At 34.5% G+C, this 16,423-nt stretch overlaps 1 protein-coding gene across 2 annotated transcripts; it reads right to left on the reverse strand.

Moving 5' to 3' along the window:
* Positions 1 to 9,128: 9,128 nt before the first annotated feature.
* On the reverse strand, positions 9,129 to 15,590 carry LOC111778156. 2 transcript variants are annotated; one of them, XM_023657829.1, is made up of 14 exons: positions 15,192 to 15,590; positions 14,438 to 14,496; positions 14,069 to 14,177; positions 13,148 to 13,257; positions 12,826 to 12,894; positions 12,058 to 12,672; positions 11,425 to 11,954; positions 11,256 to 11,320; positions 11,038 to 11,117; positions 10,845 to 10,949; positions 10,516 to 10,655; positions 10,304 to 10,432; positions 9,821 to 9,973; positions 9,129 to 9,748 (listed from the first exon to the last, which is right to left on the reverse strand). In XM_023657829.1, the coding sequence occupies exons 1-14, from the start codon at positions 15,430 to 15,432 to the stop codon at positions 9,622 to 9,624; spliced, it is 2,532 nt and encodes an 843-aa protein (XP_023513597.1). In that variant the 5' UTR covers positions 15,433 to 15,590; the 3' UTR covers positions 9,129 to 9,621. The 2 variants fall into 2 exon arrangements, with proteins under 2 accessions (XP_023513597.1, XP_023513598.1); XM_023657830.1 differs by lacking the exons at positions 14,069 to 14,177; positions 14,438 to 14,496; positions 15,192 to 15,590 and having other exon boundaries at positions 12,058 to 12,695; positions 12,826 to 12,902; positions 13,148 to 13,239.
* Between the last annotated feature and the right edge of the window lie 833 nt (positions 15,591 to 16,423).

The raw sequence follows: 16,423 nt of genomic DNA on the forward strand, positions 1-16,423 counted from the left end.
TGGTGGTTTTTCTTTTTAGGGTTTTGTGGGAAAATGCTCCTCATGTTTANTTTATATGACCTGATAACCCGACCACTCTAGATATCAAATCCAAATCATAAACGTTGGGTTGGGTTGGGTTGATTTTTATTTTTCTAGTTTGGGTTAGCTTGAATTTTTGAAAAATCAAAAAATTTGGATCACTTTGAGAGTTGATATTTTTGGGTCGGGCCAACCTGACTAATCCGAAAACAGGGTTACAACCCAACCCAACCCTATCCTACTCTCAAGAGTATTAAGAAGATTAAGAATATTTGATGTTTATAATTGATGTTAGTGATGTGTTGTAATTCATAAATGTTTGATATTTGAGTTTTATAAGATTTTACTCATTAATGTAACATGTAAGGTAGATAAATAGGATTTTTTAAAACTAATTAGAAAAATAACTGAACAATCTAACCCAATTCAACCAATAAATATAAGGCTGGGTTGGGTTGTGAACTCTATTTAAGTTGTTCGAGTCACCAACTCAATCAGCCTGAAATTTTAAGAAACAAAAATTCCGGTAGCAATTCCAGGAGACTGTTATACTAGTTTGTAATAGTCCAAACAAATTCTTAAGGGAGCAATATGATAAACCCTTAAACACTTAATGTTCTATTTAGTGAGTGTTACACAATGCTCTTCGAGTATGAGTCTTGAAAAACAATGTTCCCCTAGGCACTGAATGCTATAGAATGTGGTCTAGTGAACCATTTTAAACGAGGAACATTTTGTAGTTTGTGCAAGTCACTAATGAGGTTGTGCAAAATGATAGGATGTGATGCGTACAACTTGGAGTAGAAAAAAAGTTACATTGACATAATACATAGAGATCTAGAGTTTGAAGTAGGCAACAAGATATTCTTGAAGGTGTTCCCGACGAGGGGCGTCTAAAGGGTCGAACGGAAGGGGAATCTGAGCCCATTCTTCATTAGGCCCTTTGACATTATAGATTAGATTGGATCGGTAGCATACAAATTAGTCCTACCACCATCCCTCCTTGTGGCTCATACCGTATTCTATGTATTCATACTTCACAAATACTTGGATGACCTGACTCACATCATAGATTACGTGTCCTTACAGATAGATGATGGCCTATGTAAGGACAGAAAGAAGAGATGAGGGAAAATACCCAAGATTAAACACTCTCGAGGACAAATGTTCATATGATGTAATAACCTAATAAAATTAAAAAAAAAAAAAAAAAAAAGAAAGTTGTCCCACATTGCTTATATTTGGAAAGTGAGGAGTTAGGCTCTATTCTAAAATGGAGTTCACTCACTCCCTTTCATCCCAATTAAACAATTCAAAGCCAATCAGAAAATACATTTTCTAACGACTCCTGGCCATCATTTTGGCTTATTCGGCTTGGGTCTGATATGCTCGAACATTTTTTTTGCTAGTTTCAACTCTTCAAAATTAGGTGAGCTAATTCCTACCGTAGAATTCTAATTTATGATTGTGGGACTCATGGGTAGAATAAATTTCAGAGAGTAGCATTATGCTTTTATGATTGTGGGACTCATTGGTAAAATAAATTTCAGAGAGTAGTATTAGGCTTCCATCAAGTGATCGTAATAGCTTCGACCTAGGCTAACCAAGTAAATGACCCTACTATCGGCTCGATTTGGAAGACTTGTATTATATGTAACGACACGTGCCCAATGGCCTCTACACATGCCATATATGTTGATATGATGTTTTGTGATGATATAATATGTTATGATGATGTGATTGTTGGGTTTTATGTCCTAAAACTCATAGTTTGTAAACAAAGATATATTCTATTTTCAATAAAGTTATTATTGATGTTTATTCAGTAAAAATTGTTATTGAATAAAGTGAACTTTACGATCATTAATCTAAATCCAATAAACTAAGAACACTCTGGCTATAGTATGACTACTTGAACTATATGTAGAGACATAAGAGTGGATCAAGTTCAAGTATATAGTCAAAATGATCTATAGTATAAGGATAAGGCTGAGTACCTTATTCTGGGGACACTATGGATGCGGCCCACTTTTGTATATGATATAAACAATGCGATCACTAAATTGTGCATGTGGAGACATGTGAGTGGGGGCGTCCTATGCAATGAGTATTGCATAAGATCGGACCATGAAGAAAACCACTCTCACTTTATAAAGTCGTTTACTGTTGAGACTGATTTTCTTTTCATTCGATAACCTAGGTAACTCGGTTTTAATCCTGAGCTAACCATGAACTCCTGTTTATTCGGAATTATCCTTAGATTTGCATGGGTGAGAGTGGCTCTAGTTCGCCGACTCAACAGGCCTCCCATTTCAGGGGTAAGACTGGGTGAATGGCTGGGGACGTGGGGTGCAAGACGGAATTCACTCCTACCCACTTTTAGGGATAGAAGAAAGGTAGTTCCCTTAAGCACTGACTCCAGGTCTTGAACAAGGGGCCCCACCCTCTCATTGGCCTGAGAGGGATTCGGTTTACTGGTTGGACCACAAACCAATTGTTTATTAGAGGATCAGTGAGACATAAGGAACAAGAAGTAACTTCAGGGGTAAAACGGTAAATTGACCCAGCTCTAGTTACGAACAACCTGTGAAGGATCGACTTACTAATCATGGTTATATCAGATGGACAGAAATATATCTATAGTGAGGGGAGTGCAACTACTAGGCTATAGTGGAGTGTCCTAGTAGTTAACGAATGTTGGTTAACCAGGTTAATGAGTTTAATCGGTTAATCTTGAATCGTTGGAGCCCATGATCTATAGGTCCATTAGGTCCCTCTGCTAGCTCATATCGGACTAAACCATAGAACAGTGTGACGAGTGAGTTCGAAGTGTTCGAATTCAAATTAGGGAATATGCGTTACATATATACGATATATTTAACCGCAATTTTATTTTATTTACGAAATAAACGAAAAGAGAGAATCTGAGATATTTAAATAAGATTTAAATATCTTAATCAATTATGTGTCGGAATTGACTGGGATTGGCATTTGAATTAATATTAAATATTAATTAAATAGTTTAATTAATTATTTAATGTTACTTTAATTTGAAATTCATTATTCAAATTAATTGTTGAATTAAAATGAAGAAAGTCAAAATGTTGACTTTCATCTAATTAAAATGAAGAAAGTCAAAATGTTGACTTTCATCTAATGGAAAAATCATGTTAGTGGAATTTTGAGGTGTCAAAATTTGGTTTAACCAAACTTGCATGTTTGCCAAATAAACCCCACAAGTTTGAGTGGAATTTTGAGTGTCAAAATTTGGTTAACTCAAACATGCATGCTTGCCACATAATCCCAAACATTTGAGTGGAATTTTAAGTGTCAAAATTTGGTGATCTCAAGTTTGCATGAACATGCAAACTTGACTCTTTAAAAAGAGTGATCATGATACTTGGAAGGATTTCTTCTTCATCTTGATGAAAAACCTCTCACAAACACTCTCTTTCACATATACAAAATCCCTCCCAAGTTTAGTCACTCACCGGATTCCACAATCCCGTTCTAAGGCCGGAGGATAGTGGAGAAGACACTAGTGGTGGTTCGAAACCGGTTCGTGAGGCAAAAGGAGTTTGAACTACAAAAGGTTAGTATTTAAACTCATTAAGTTTTAATACTTAAAACATGTTAGTCATTTACAATAATTGATGTTCAAAAGTGCCTAAGATCCAAATTGCTTCCGCATGTGTTATATTAACACCATCAGTGATATGCTACAATGATATGATACTATGATACAATTATGATGACGTAATATATTATGATAATGTGATGTGCTATGATGCTATGATACTATGATACGTTATGATGATGATGTAATATGCTATGATGACATGAGATATATGACGATATGATATATTATAATGATATCTCATGTTATGATGATATGCATGTATGAGATGCCATGTTGCACTATGATATAACATGCTACGACATGTATGACAATGAAGAGTCTTCTGACACACAACCCCTAAGTAATGTTATGAATGATGATTGTATGAAAGCTTATGCATATGTTACCTAGGTTAATATGTGAAGAATGTGTGAGGTTGTACCACATGAATGATTAAGATGAACATAATAGGAACTTCATGCATATTATAAGTTCATTTACATCGAGATACTTCCCCTTTTATGATGAGTATGGACACGTACACTATGATGATGATGACGACTATCATGCTTGGCATGATGAATGACAGTCGAATGTCCGGCTACAGTCAACTAGCCCTATCATGTAAGCTTAAGTGGTATGTGAACCCGCCTGGTGGGCCACATTCATACGTGTGGGTCGTGTAGGAAAGTACTACACATTCCATTTGTCCGAATTGGAGGCCACCTAAGAGACTATGATTTTAAATGATAAGACCCCTATTCATGTTGCATATGTTTGCTTTCCCTAACCTCAATAGGAGAGGTCATTTACTGAGTATTTCTTAAAATACTCCAACCATGTGCTATTTTTATATTTTAGGCAAGACATCCATGTACAGTTGACGACGACATTGCATCAAAGACCATGAAACTTACCTAGGATTACATTTATTTCATAGGCCTTGGGCTAGTATAGAACATTGTTCTTTTAATATTTTTCTTGTTTTTATTTTAATTTGCTTTGAATATTTCCTTTGTGTTATTTTAAGACCCTTTGGCAAACATATAAGTTCATGGCATCGTTTTATGAAATTGTTTTGAATGAATGTTTCTGCATAAAACAGTTTTGTCATGCATATGATAGCGACTCTATTTCAATAGAAAATTAGGGTATTTTGAATGAATGTTTCCGCATAAAAAAGTTTTACCATGCATATGATAGTGGCTTTGTTTCAATAGAAAATTAGGGTCGTTCCAATAGTTAGGTAACTTGCATCTCCCAATTAAAAGTGTTTAAATTTAAGGAAACAATGAAAAGATTTAAGAAACTAAATAGGATTCAGGGACAAAAATGTCTTTTTACCAAAGTTTAAGAAAATCATTTTAAAAAAAAAAATTTACAAATTTTTTTTTTTATAGATTTTTCGGAATAAAATAGCAAAAATGAAAAACTACAAAATGTCCCTAACGTTTAAAATAATTAGGAAAATTCTTCTACCATTAGATTTTCTATAGATTTGGTTTCATAACCGATTAGCTGGACCAAATCCTTCATATCTTCAAATATAATCGTCGGATTGACTTGAAAATTCAGTGTGTTCACGAAGATTTAAGGTTCTTTCGATCCAACAACTAATATTCAAAACTAGGGTCGAAAACCCTTTAACAAAAGTAGATTTTTTTAACGAACTATCCATAAAATTTAGGTTTGAAATCAAGTCACTTCTGAACGATTCAAGGTCGGTCGAGATTCTATCTATAAATAAAAAGTTATGGCCAATGTATGTTTTGGGACAAGAACCAAATGATGAGGGTTCCTAAAACTCGAGTTTGGAACTTTTAGATTATGGGTTTCCTTGCTCTTGAGTTTTCGAGAATTTGGGAGCTATGGTGCATTAAATTCCCTCCAACCAATTCTTAAATGTTCTATATGATCTCCGACCAATTCTACGAGATCTTTCGATCTCTTACTACGATTCAAACACAAATCAAATATTGTGAGATGCTTTTCAAACAAAATTTCAGTTAGAGAATAAAAGTTTTAACAAAATTCTCCGCTAGAGAGTGTGAGAATGCCTTTTGGCTAAACCGAAAAGATTTTGGAAAGAACTTTTGACAAATAATGTATTCAAATATCTATTATATTTTATTTAAGATTATATTTAAATTTCATAAATTAGCTAATTTCTCAACCAAATTTTAAATATATATTTTTATTTAATTAAATACGTTAAATAACATAGAATAAATACATTTTTTTTTTCTTTTCTATTTAATATATCTAATATATAATATCAATTTGAACCTTTTAAATTATATATATATATATATATATATATATATATATATATATATAAATTGAAACATGCCAAATTAAATATATTTTCTTATCTACCTTTAATATATCTAATATATTAAATATTAATGTGAAGATATCAAATTAAATATATTTTCTTATCTACATTTAATATAATATATGTAGTATATTAAATATTAATTTGAACCCTTCAATTTTTTTCAATTAAATTAAACATTTTAGTGTTACTACGAGCTATACGAGCTAACAAGAAGATCTTATAGACCCATAGATTATAAGATTGCAACTTGTGTCGTGTAGGACGTGTCTATTGATATAATTAAACTATAATTAATAAGTAATTAAACTATTTGATGAATCAATTTTCATTTATTAATTATAGGTCACTCCACTGTAGACTTATAGTTGCAATCTTATGCCGTGTAGAACATGTCTGTTGATATAATCATTACAAACAAATCAATCATTCACTGAGTTATTTATAATTATAGCTGGATCAAAAGTTCGTTTTACCCTTGCACTTATATCTTTAATCTCAAGTATCACTAATTCATTGATGAATAATTTATTTATGATCCAATCACAAACCAAGTCACCCTCCGACCAATGAGAGGGCGAGACCCCATTGTTAGCACTTAAGAGAAAAACTCATTTAATTTCTTTATATGGAAATGATTAAATTTCATCTTGTGATATCATGTTTCTAGCTCCATGTTTAGTCAAGTCTCCAAAATGATAGACATATTGAATGAGTTACAAGAGTCATTCTCACCTATGCAAATTAAAGGACAATCTCTCACAGGTAGGAGTTCATAACTCACTCAAAGATTAAGGTTGAGTCGCATATGATCAATTAACGGATTTATATAGAGATTAAATATTTCTTGGTCCAGTCTTATACAAAACTCATTTTAAACCAAGTTAGGGGGTATAAATTAGGGCGTAGTAAAAATGAATAAAATACCCCTAATGATTAACTCTAAGATTTATGCATCTTAATGATTCCAATGGACTAGAAGTTTAATGACTTGTGCTGACTTTCGGGCCAAGTAAATCAAGTAAATCAAGTAAATCAAGAGGCTCCTCTAAGTCAAGATGAGTTTTAGGTTCGTTCTGATTTTCAACCTCAAGATAAGCTTTAGGCTTAGTCCTTGGTTTGCAAATAACCAAGAGGCTACCCTAACTCAAGATCCGCTCAAGATTAACTCCTGATCTTTCGATGCTACCTCAAGATAACTTTAGGATAGCCCTTGATTTTCGAGCAATGAGGAGGCTATCCTGTATCAAGATGAGCTCTAGGACAACTCTTGAGTTTCAAGTAATAAGGATGTTGCATCAAGATAAGTTTTAGGTAACTTTTGATTTTCAACTAATCAATATGCTACACTAAGGCCATAAGTCAAGTAAGTTTTAGATACGGTTTGATTTTCAAGTAATTAATATGCTACCATAAGGCCATGAATCAAGATTAGTAACCTTACCATACACCCCTGGCTTAATGTATACCACACAAGCCTAAGCCCACTAAGACATGAAAACTACTAGTTAACACTCAAGAAACGAACCAAAGACAAGAACCAAGGACAAGAACCAAGATTAAGGATAAAGGACACGAATCAAGAACAAGAACCAAGAACTAGAACCTTAGAACTAAGAGCAAGACCAAGACCATGACTAAGGTTAAGAACTTAAAACTCAAGCCCAAGATCTTGGGCTAGACCATAACAAGAACTCAAGAACAAAATCTAATGGCTTAAGTTCTCTAGTCGAGAACTAAAACATAGACAAAAGAAAATGTGATATCCTAGCATACGTTAAGGATATGATTAAGAAAGAGCCTACAAGTAGACTACTTACGGAGAAAAGTTAAGTTAAATTTTAGCATTGAACTTGAGCTAGAGACCATGCTTATTTTCAAGGCTCTCAATAGAACAAATCCGACTAAATTTAAATAAATTACAACTACGAGAACTATTAGATAATGATTTTATACACCCTAGTATATCATCCTAGAGAACATCAATGTTGTTTATTAAAGAAAAAAGATGGATCTATGTTGTTAGACATTGACTGTAGAAAACAGAGCAATGTGATTGCGAAAAGTTAATATCCACTTTCATGAATGGATGATTTGTTTGACCAACTGCCGAGAGTTTCTATATTTTCAAAAGTTGATTTGTGAATGAGTATCATAAACTGAGAATTAGAAATGAAGATATACCCCCAAGACTGCATTTAGAACTCAACATGGGTATTATGAATACCGTAATGCCTTTTGATTTGACTAACCTGCAGTATTTACAGATATGATAAACATCTGTAAACCAAATATTTATGAAGTTTCTTGTCACTTTTGTTGTTGTATTCATTGATGGTATCTTTGGTATATTCAAGGACAAATATAGAACATGAAACAAATCTTAGAAAGGTTTTGACAGTGTTAACGGCAAACAGGCTATTCACTAAATTTTCAAAATGTAAATTTTGGATCCAACGAGTATCATTTCTAGGACACATGGTGTTGAGGGAGGGTATCACAATAGACCCAACAAAGGTAGAAATATTTCTTAAATGGTCTCACCCAACCACAGTTACAAAAGTATATAGGTCTTGGGATTTGGTAGGTTATTGTTGATGTTTTTATTTATAAAGCTTGTGAAAAGAGCATCCAGAAACTTAGAGAAATTAGTTTCAGCTGCAAGGGACTGAAAATTTTGTGATATGAGGATGCTTCAAGAAAATGCATAGGTTGTATGGTGATGGCTCCTATAAGTTGATCATAGGCTTTTAATTGACAATTGAGATCATGTTGGTGATGCAACGAGGAATATGGGCTAAAGAATTTTTATAGATGACTTCAGGTACGTAAGAGAGAATATAGACAAAGAGGAATATTGGCTAAATAATTTTTATGGATGACTTCAGGTATGTAAGAGAGAATATGGAGAAGGAAGTAAGTATATTTCAAAGCACTACCTAGGATATATATTGTTTCAGTTTACTAAATATCTACCATATATATCTTTACTAGATCTTTACGAAATATCTGCCATATATATTACTATAAATGATCGAGCCTTGGTCATGTTTGAGAAAAAGTGTTTTAAAAAACATGAGTGAGGAAATGCGTTAAAAACTATTTTTGAGAAAGCAATGTTATAGGCTAAAAGCAAATAAGCAATGACCACAATTTTGATAGCAAATAACCTGAGTATAAATAATTGACAGATTAGTCACATCTCTTATAGTAAATTTTTGGACATTTTAGCCCTAGCGGGTGTAGACATGATTTTGGTGACCGGTCATACACCCACGTACTGACACAAGACCTATCTAACATGTAAGCAAGTAAAAGGGGTTGGGACGGGCATGCGACCATGGACATCACTTCCTGAACAAACATGATCAAGACATCCAACATGCAGTCACAGGCAACACGCCTTAGACGAGCATGACCGTGAGCTTAGGCGTGTAAACTAAAGGATCATTCTATCTAATCTACGTTATGCATATTCACAATCCATGTCTTGTTTTTCCTACCAAAAGAATGAAACCTATAGAAATAATTTACAGAAACCGATCGAAAAGCTATATTGGGTAAAGGTCTCCAATCAGCTGAAACTCGCAAATCGCCTCTATTTTTGCTTCCTTCTATACACTTAAAGAAACTAATCCTGCCTAGCCTAGTTTACATTCGAACCTTCTCTTTCGTTTTCACCATTTGAAACAAACGAATTGTCAACATTCGAAACCCTTTCTTTCGAACAGAGGAAGAAGAAAGATGATGTGTAGATAGTCAAGTGCCAAATGCTGTAAACAATTCGCGAATTGAAACTAAGAGAAACAAAAAGAGAGAGGGAAAGAGATGGGGTTTTGTGGTACCTGTGCCAAATCCAGTAAGTTTCAGTGGTTTCCAATTTCCAGCTTATGGCAGCCATAGCCAATGCAGTGAAACCTGCAGTCATAAAGCCCCATCGATATCTTCTGTACAGAGTCTTTAAAAGATTGTGCCCCCATGCTTTGATAGATTCCCATCTGCATGAACATACACAAGTTCCAAGTCAAAATGAGTATAGCTCAATTAATATTGATTAGGACGTCTTTTCCACCCGTTAGAATTTCAGTACTCCCTTCTGTTGTTAAACTCAGAAAAAAAAAACCCATAACAACGAACCATTTAGTTTCCAGAAGCAATACTAAGCAACCTCAGACGATACAACTTAGCAAACCGACAAGACAAGACCAAAAAGGTTCTCCCAAATAGGCCCTTAATTGATTATTATACTTACTAAAGAAAACAGATTATCATACAAAATACCAAAAATCCAAAATAAAAAAATCATCTCAAGTAGAAAAGGCTGTCACCTGTGAAGCACATTCAAAGAAATTCGCAGTGGAAAGGAGAACGATCTATACTTTGTCAATAACTCGATCAGCCATCCAATAAGAAGACCGAGTGCACCAATTGCTAGCACAATGGTGATATTGGAAGACCTGTAGAAGTTCAATATTTGGTCATCATAACTGATAGCTCTTTTGATCTACAGAAGGCAGGTCATGTTAAGCATTTTAGTTACCGCGTTGCATTGGTTATAGCCATGAGAGCAGTTAGGATTGCAACAACGGTATGAATCACCCTTTTATAGACTTCGTCGATTGTGGCTAGGTACACGAAAGTGCTAACAACAGCCATGAAAGAGAGCCAGAAGTCCATAAACTGAAAATTATCAGGTCATTAGTCCATGTAAAACAAGTACCCAATAACTGAACAAATACAAACAAACACCCATCATCAGATTGGTAGAGGTCTTCCGTGGTGTGGATTAGTTTCATACAACGGTTCGTAATCATAGTATAAAATGTTATGGTAAGCTTAAAATAGGCAAAGATGGGGAAAATCTTGTACCTGTAATACTTTGAATGACAATGGACACCAAGTGCCCACATCACAAGCATGATATAAACCACTTGAAATTCCACTTGAGGTAAACAGCACCCACTCTGCTAGAGCCTGCAGGAACAAGTTTATATGGCTTGGAGAAAAGAAAAACCTTTTTGAAATTCAGAGAAAAAAACAAGAACATCATCATTAGATTTACCTTTTGTCGAAGAGCCCAAAAAGCGGGGAAAATGGCAGCAGCATTTGACACGACGAGAGCAATTGATTGTTGCACGTGCCCTACGTCAATTCCAAGCTAGGATCAGAATTGATGTGGAACATAATTTATACATGAGTTGACACTTTTAGCTTAGAGTTCCATTATGAAAACTTTCTAAGAAACTTCAGAATTGATGACGAATTTGAAGTGACTTTTACCTCTATGATTTACGATCTCAACGCTGCAATCAAAGCCTCCGTGATTTCGATCACAGGAACAATAGCTGGAAGAAAAACAAAATCGGGACTCAGTTTGCCAAACTAGTGAATTGGATAGCTAAAAGATCAGAGCACAAAAGTATGCAGTGTGAGGATCAATAAAGCAAACCTATATGTTGCGGCTCCACTAGCATCAAAAGCATAATCACATCTTCCATGGGATGAACATCTGTTTGGACATCGTTCAAGCATGACCGACATAATAGTCTGATATTTGGCCAAACTTCTGTTGATCGGATGCCTTAATCCAAGAACCCAAGTTCCTTCACTAGCATATAAAATATGGAAATTGATATTTACATTACTTGAATTGCAGAGGGAAAGGAATGTTGAGCCACCACTGTTGCTGGTTTGGTTTTTATAACAGTAGTCCCAGTTATCAAGAGATGGTAATCCACCAAATCTAGCATAGACTTCATAATCCATTGTCTCAGTAGTTGATAATCGAAAGTTAATATTTCCTCCAGATGCGCCTCGAGGAACATCCAAAACAAAATAAGTCCAAGCATACTTTTGTTCTCCATGATTTGAAGAGTTGCTTAGAAGGGGTTCAACAGCGAATTTCGGTTCTTTGAAGTACTGTTCTGTGATCGGCATAAAATATGATTCAAAGGGGGATGAACCTCTTCGGACGATTGCCTGCAGTCAAGCTCATCAATCAGATAATGAATCCATAAAACTTCTTCAAGAATCAAGAAAAATTGAAAAACACTAAATGCAAATGAAGGATATATGGTCTTACCTGGAGGAAGTATCTGTTCCATGCACAATTAGGTCCAGTCTTTCCATATGGGCATTGAAGCACATATGATTCCATGGAATAACAAATTCTCACATTGTTGGCCGAAACGCTTTCAAGTTCTTTCGAAACATTAATAGGAATTATTGAGATATACCATCGGCCGACTTTTGGAGAACGGATAATCAAAGGGCCTGTGTTTAAGTTACTGGAATAATCATGCAGGGCAACTGAAGGAATTGCACCAAGACGAGTGAAGCCCGTCAAACTAATTCCACCGACATAACTAGAGTTATCTGACTGTGTTAAGTTGGGCCTCACATTTGTAGCTGAAATGGTCAGCTCTTCCGCCACACCTTCCACATCCAAGTAGTATATTTTTGGTTCACCATCTCCAAGACAAGATGGTTTCAACGTACTCCTGCAGGCAACCAAACTTTCCCCTGTTTGGTTATATGACATAGCTTCTAAAATGTTTTCAGCAAGATTATGACCATCAAATAACGAGCATGAGAGCGGGTCAACTGTATGATTGCAATATTGCCCGAACATCGTGGAGGGTGAACACCCTTCCACTGTTACATTAGCCGTGAACGAATATGAAGACCCTCGGACTACCTGCATTGCAAGGAGACAAGTTTCTGTCTTTCATTTCCTTTGGTGCCATAAAAGAATGGTATTTTTCTCATCAGAAAAATATAAAATATACACTCAACTAATTAATAATCCAAAAATTTTGCAATTTGCGTGAGCGAAGGCATATACACATACCATCTTGGATTGCGTTCTTGACGACCCAATGCCATTGAAAAGGCCAAAATACCAGACTCCTGGAGGTATCTAAACAACTAAATAAACGATATCAGTATCACCAGCCAAACGCGAAACAAAGAGAAATGGCTCAAATCAGAGAGGTTTTAAAACCAAGGGAAGTTGAAGTCATTATAATAAAATTAGAATAGACATATTATTGGAGAAGCCAAAACAAAAGCAAGAAGGCATAATCTGATATTCGAATTATTTTCTGAACTTTTGGCTTCCAAAAGAGGAACTCTACACTTCTAATTGAAAAACAAAATGATTCTCGATATACCTGCTCATTTGTCAGCTTTAATTCGATATATTGCTGCATGGGATAGCATTGCTCCAGATTTTTATGACCTTGGATTCCTTCAATGGAAAGGATGGTTAAAGGAGCTAACCCTGTTGCAGGAGAGAACTTCCAAACGTCACTTAACATAAAATCATTTTAAACATTGTCCAGATAGCAGAGAAGTGAAATGTAACAGTCCAAGCCATTGCTAGTAGATATTGTCCGCTTCGGCCTGTTACATATCGCCGTCAGCTTCACAGTTTTAAAACGCATCTACTAGAGAGGTTTCCACACCCTTATAAGGAATGTTTAATTCCTCTCTCCAACTGATGTGAGATCTCAAATCCACCCCCTTGGAGGCCCAGCATCCGTGCTGGCACACCACCCGGTGTCTGGCTCTGATACCATTTGTAACAGCCCAAGCCTACCGCTAGCAAATATTGTCTGCTTCGGTTCATTACGTATCGCCGTCAGCCTCACTATTTTAAAATGCGTCTGCTAGGGAGAGGTTTCCACACGCTTATAAGGAATGCTTTGTTCCCCTCTCCAACCGATGTGGGATCTCACATGAAATGTATCTTTCCACTTTTAAATCAAAGATAGCGGGAAGTCAAATAGTAGAAGTAGTATGCTTCAAAAATGGGGATACAGCCCTCGTAGCCTCGAATGGTTAGCGTAACTTAGAGTGGTTAGCACCTATCTTTCAAGTCCTGTGTATGGTCTTTGAGGAAATTGTGTTTTAAGCCTCTTCACATTACTTCCTTTTATTTTCAAGGAAAGAATAACAACCTTAAAAGATGTTACTGAAAATACATCCTAGAAATAAAATGTTCCATGTCAAACACAAGGCTAAGAAGAATTCATTCAGACAGACTAGAACAACTAAGTGAAGCTTGTTTAAGTGTAGCTAACTCAAATTACCTGAATCTATTATGGAAGTATTCGAAGCATCAGGCAGCGGGGGACTGCCTTCTCTGAAGCAAATTATAGGCAAAGCACGCTTCGGTATCTTTCTTGCTTTTGTGATGTCCTGAAAGCAATTTGCACCGTAAGAAACAGGAAAACCGAGAGGTTACGGGATATTTCAATGGTAACAATTATTAACATTTTCAAGGCAAATGCATCGTAAAGTTTCCAATTAGAAAACAATTACGGATATAACCGCAGCAGCAAGTTGAAATAGATCAAAGTCAGAAAATAAAATAAGCACAGGACAATTGAAGTCATAGGACAATCATCAAATACCGGACTTTAAGTAGTTCTACTTTCAAACTTCGTATGCGTACTTACGAGATCTACGTCTGAGTTCAATGAAATAGACACCGATGAGAACCATGGCGGCAACTCAACTGGAACAGGGAAAAAAACAAACAAAATTACAAACTTAAAGAACACTCAAAGAAGATATTGTATAGATTCACTTCAAACAACAAACCATATGCCTTAAACGACTTGATCTAAAAGTAAAACACATCAATTTGCTAACGAAAAAAAAAAAGTGAAAAGAAGAAATGAAAACTTTCAACAAACAAAACCCTAATTTCTAGTCCAAAGAACTCAATGAAATATGGCTTGAACATCCTTCCCTGAGACCTTTGATCATTGTCTCCATTGTTAAACGGCAGAAACAGACCTGACTTTGTATTAGTACATCAACTCCATTGTTTAATGAACTCAAGTATTGTAACTCATTAATATACATTGTTGAGGATTCAAAGTTGAAGAATATCAAAAACGATTCGAAGTCGAAAGTCACATAATTCTCAGATCAAAATCAGCAACACAAAATTCAGGATTACATTAAACTCAACAGCGATCTATTCAAACAGAACACAATCATAAACTAAGAGCCAATCAGAATTCCACAATCATAAACGAAAATAAAACCGGAGGCAACTTCTTCACTAGCATATAGCAAGTAAACAAAGAACTACGAATTCAACAAATTGTTCAAGACACTGACACCATGAAGCAATCAATCACTCAAGAATGCATCAAAGGAAAAAATCCAGAATAGCTTTAAAAAAAAAATCGGAACACGCACCTCTAAAATACCGTAGCTGAAATGGCTGCAACCGGGTATGAGGGTACACAAGGCTAGAAACTGTGAAGGTATTGTGAGGAGCAAAATCGTCGAACGAATCACAGTGGGCAATGAAAATCGAGAACAGAACGAAAAGACATAGAATCAAACTGACAAGAGTGTGAAGAATCAAATCCGAAGCCATCTTGAAGTTGAAATACAGAAAATTACTCTTGGAACAATTCGGCTCCAGTAGGATCATTCGATTACGGGGAAGGGGGAGAAGCAGGATTCTAAAAGATGAAATGATAGAGATTTTGGGTCATTCGCATCGTGAAGCACTGAATTTCTTCGATCTGGAGCCGTAATGGAAATTTTGTTAACACAAAGATTTAGAACCTTTACAAAAAAATTGGAGTTCCAAATCATTTGTTATTTGTTAGAACATCGTTGTAACTTCTTCATTTGTTCATAATATTTTTTAGGTAATTTTAAATATCTATCACAGTTCTTTTCTTTTTTCTGTTTAAATATTCTTAATACTTTCTATTCAATATAATTAATAAAAATATCTTTAAATTTTATATTTTATCTAAAAATATATTTAAAGGTTTAAAAGAATCTAAAAAATATTAGCGCTAGTAAAAAAAGTTAAAAATTTTATGTTTAAAGAATATTTATAAAATTTTAAAAGTAATATTAATATATTTTATTTTATAAAAAAATCAAAAAATTTCTTACCGATGAATGCTACAAAATTTTTAATATTATTTTTAGAAAGTTCATGAGTATTTTTGAACATTGTACTGTATTCTTGAACTTTTAAAAAAAATTAAAAATGTTTCAAATTTTTTTAAATAAATTTAAAAGTATTAATAAAATCCTTTTGAAATTTTAAAAATATTTATGTATGTATTTAAAAGATTTTTAAAATTTAAAAGTGTCTAATATATCATAAATTTTTAATTTTATAAGCAATAAAAAGTAAAATAAATAATAATAAAAAATAAATAACAAAACAAAATAAGTTATGTTGGGTTGATGTATGTTATGTGAATGATGTATGATATCATGTTATGTATGTATGTGATGTCCTAATATGTCTTGATATGAACAAAATGAAAAACTATGTATGTCATGCTATGTTTTGTCACGTGAAACTTTGCTATAGATTATATGATGTTGCAAGATGAAAGACATGATGATTGTTATGTATGTATAACGCATCGATGAACTCTGACATGGATGAAAGG

Source organism: Cucurbita pepo, chromosome LG17, assembly GCF_002806865.2.
Source record: "Cucurbita pepo subsp. pepo cultivar mu-cu-16 chromosome LG17, ASM280686v2, whole genome shotgun sequence".
Taxonomy (NCBI): Eukaryota; Viridiplantae; Streptophyta; class Magnoliopsida; order Cucurbitales; family Cucurbitaceae; genus Cucurbita; species Cucurbita pepo.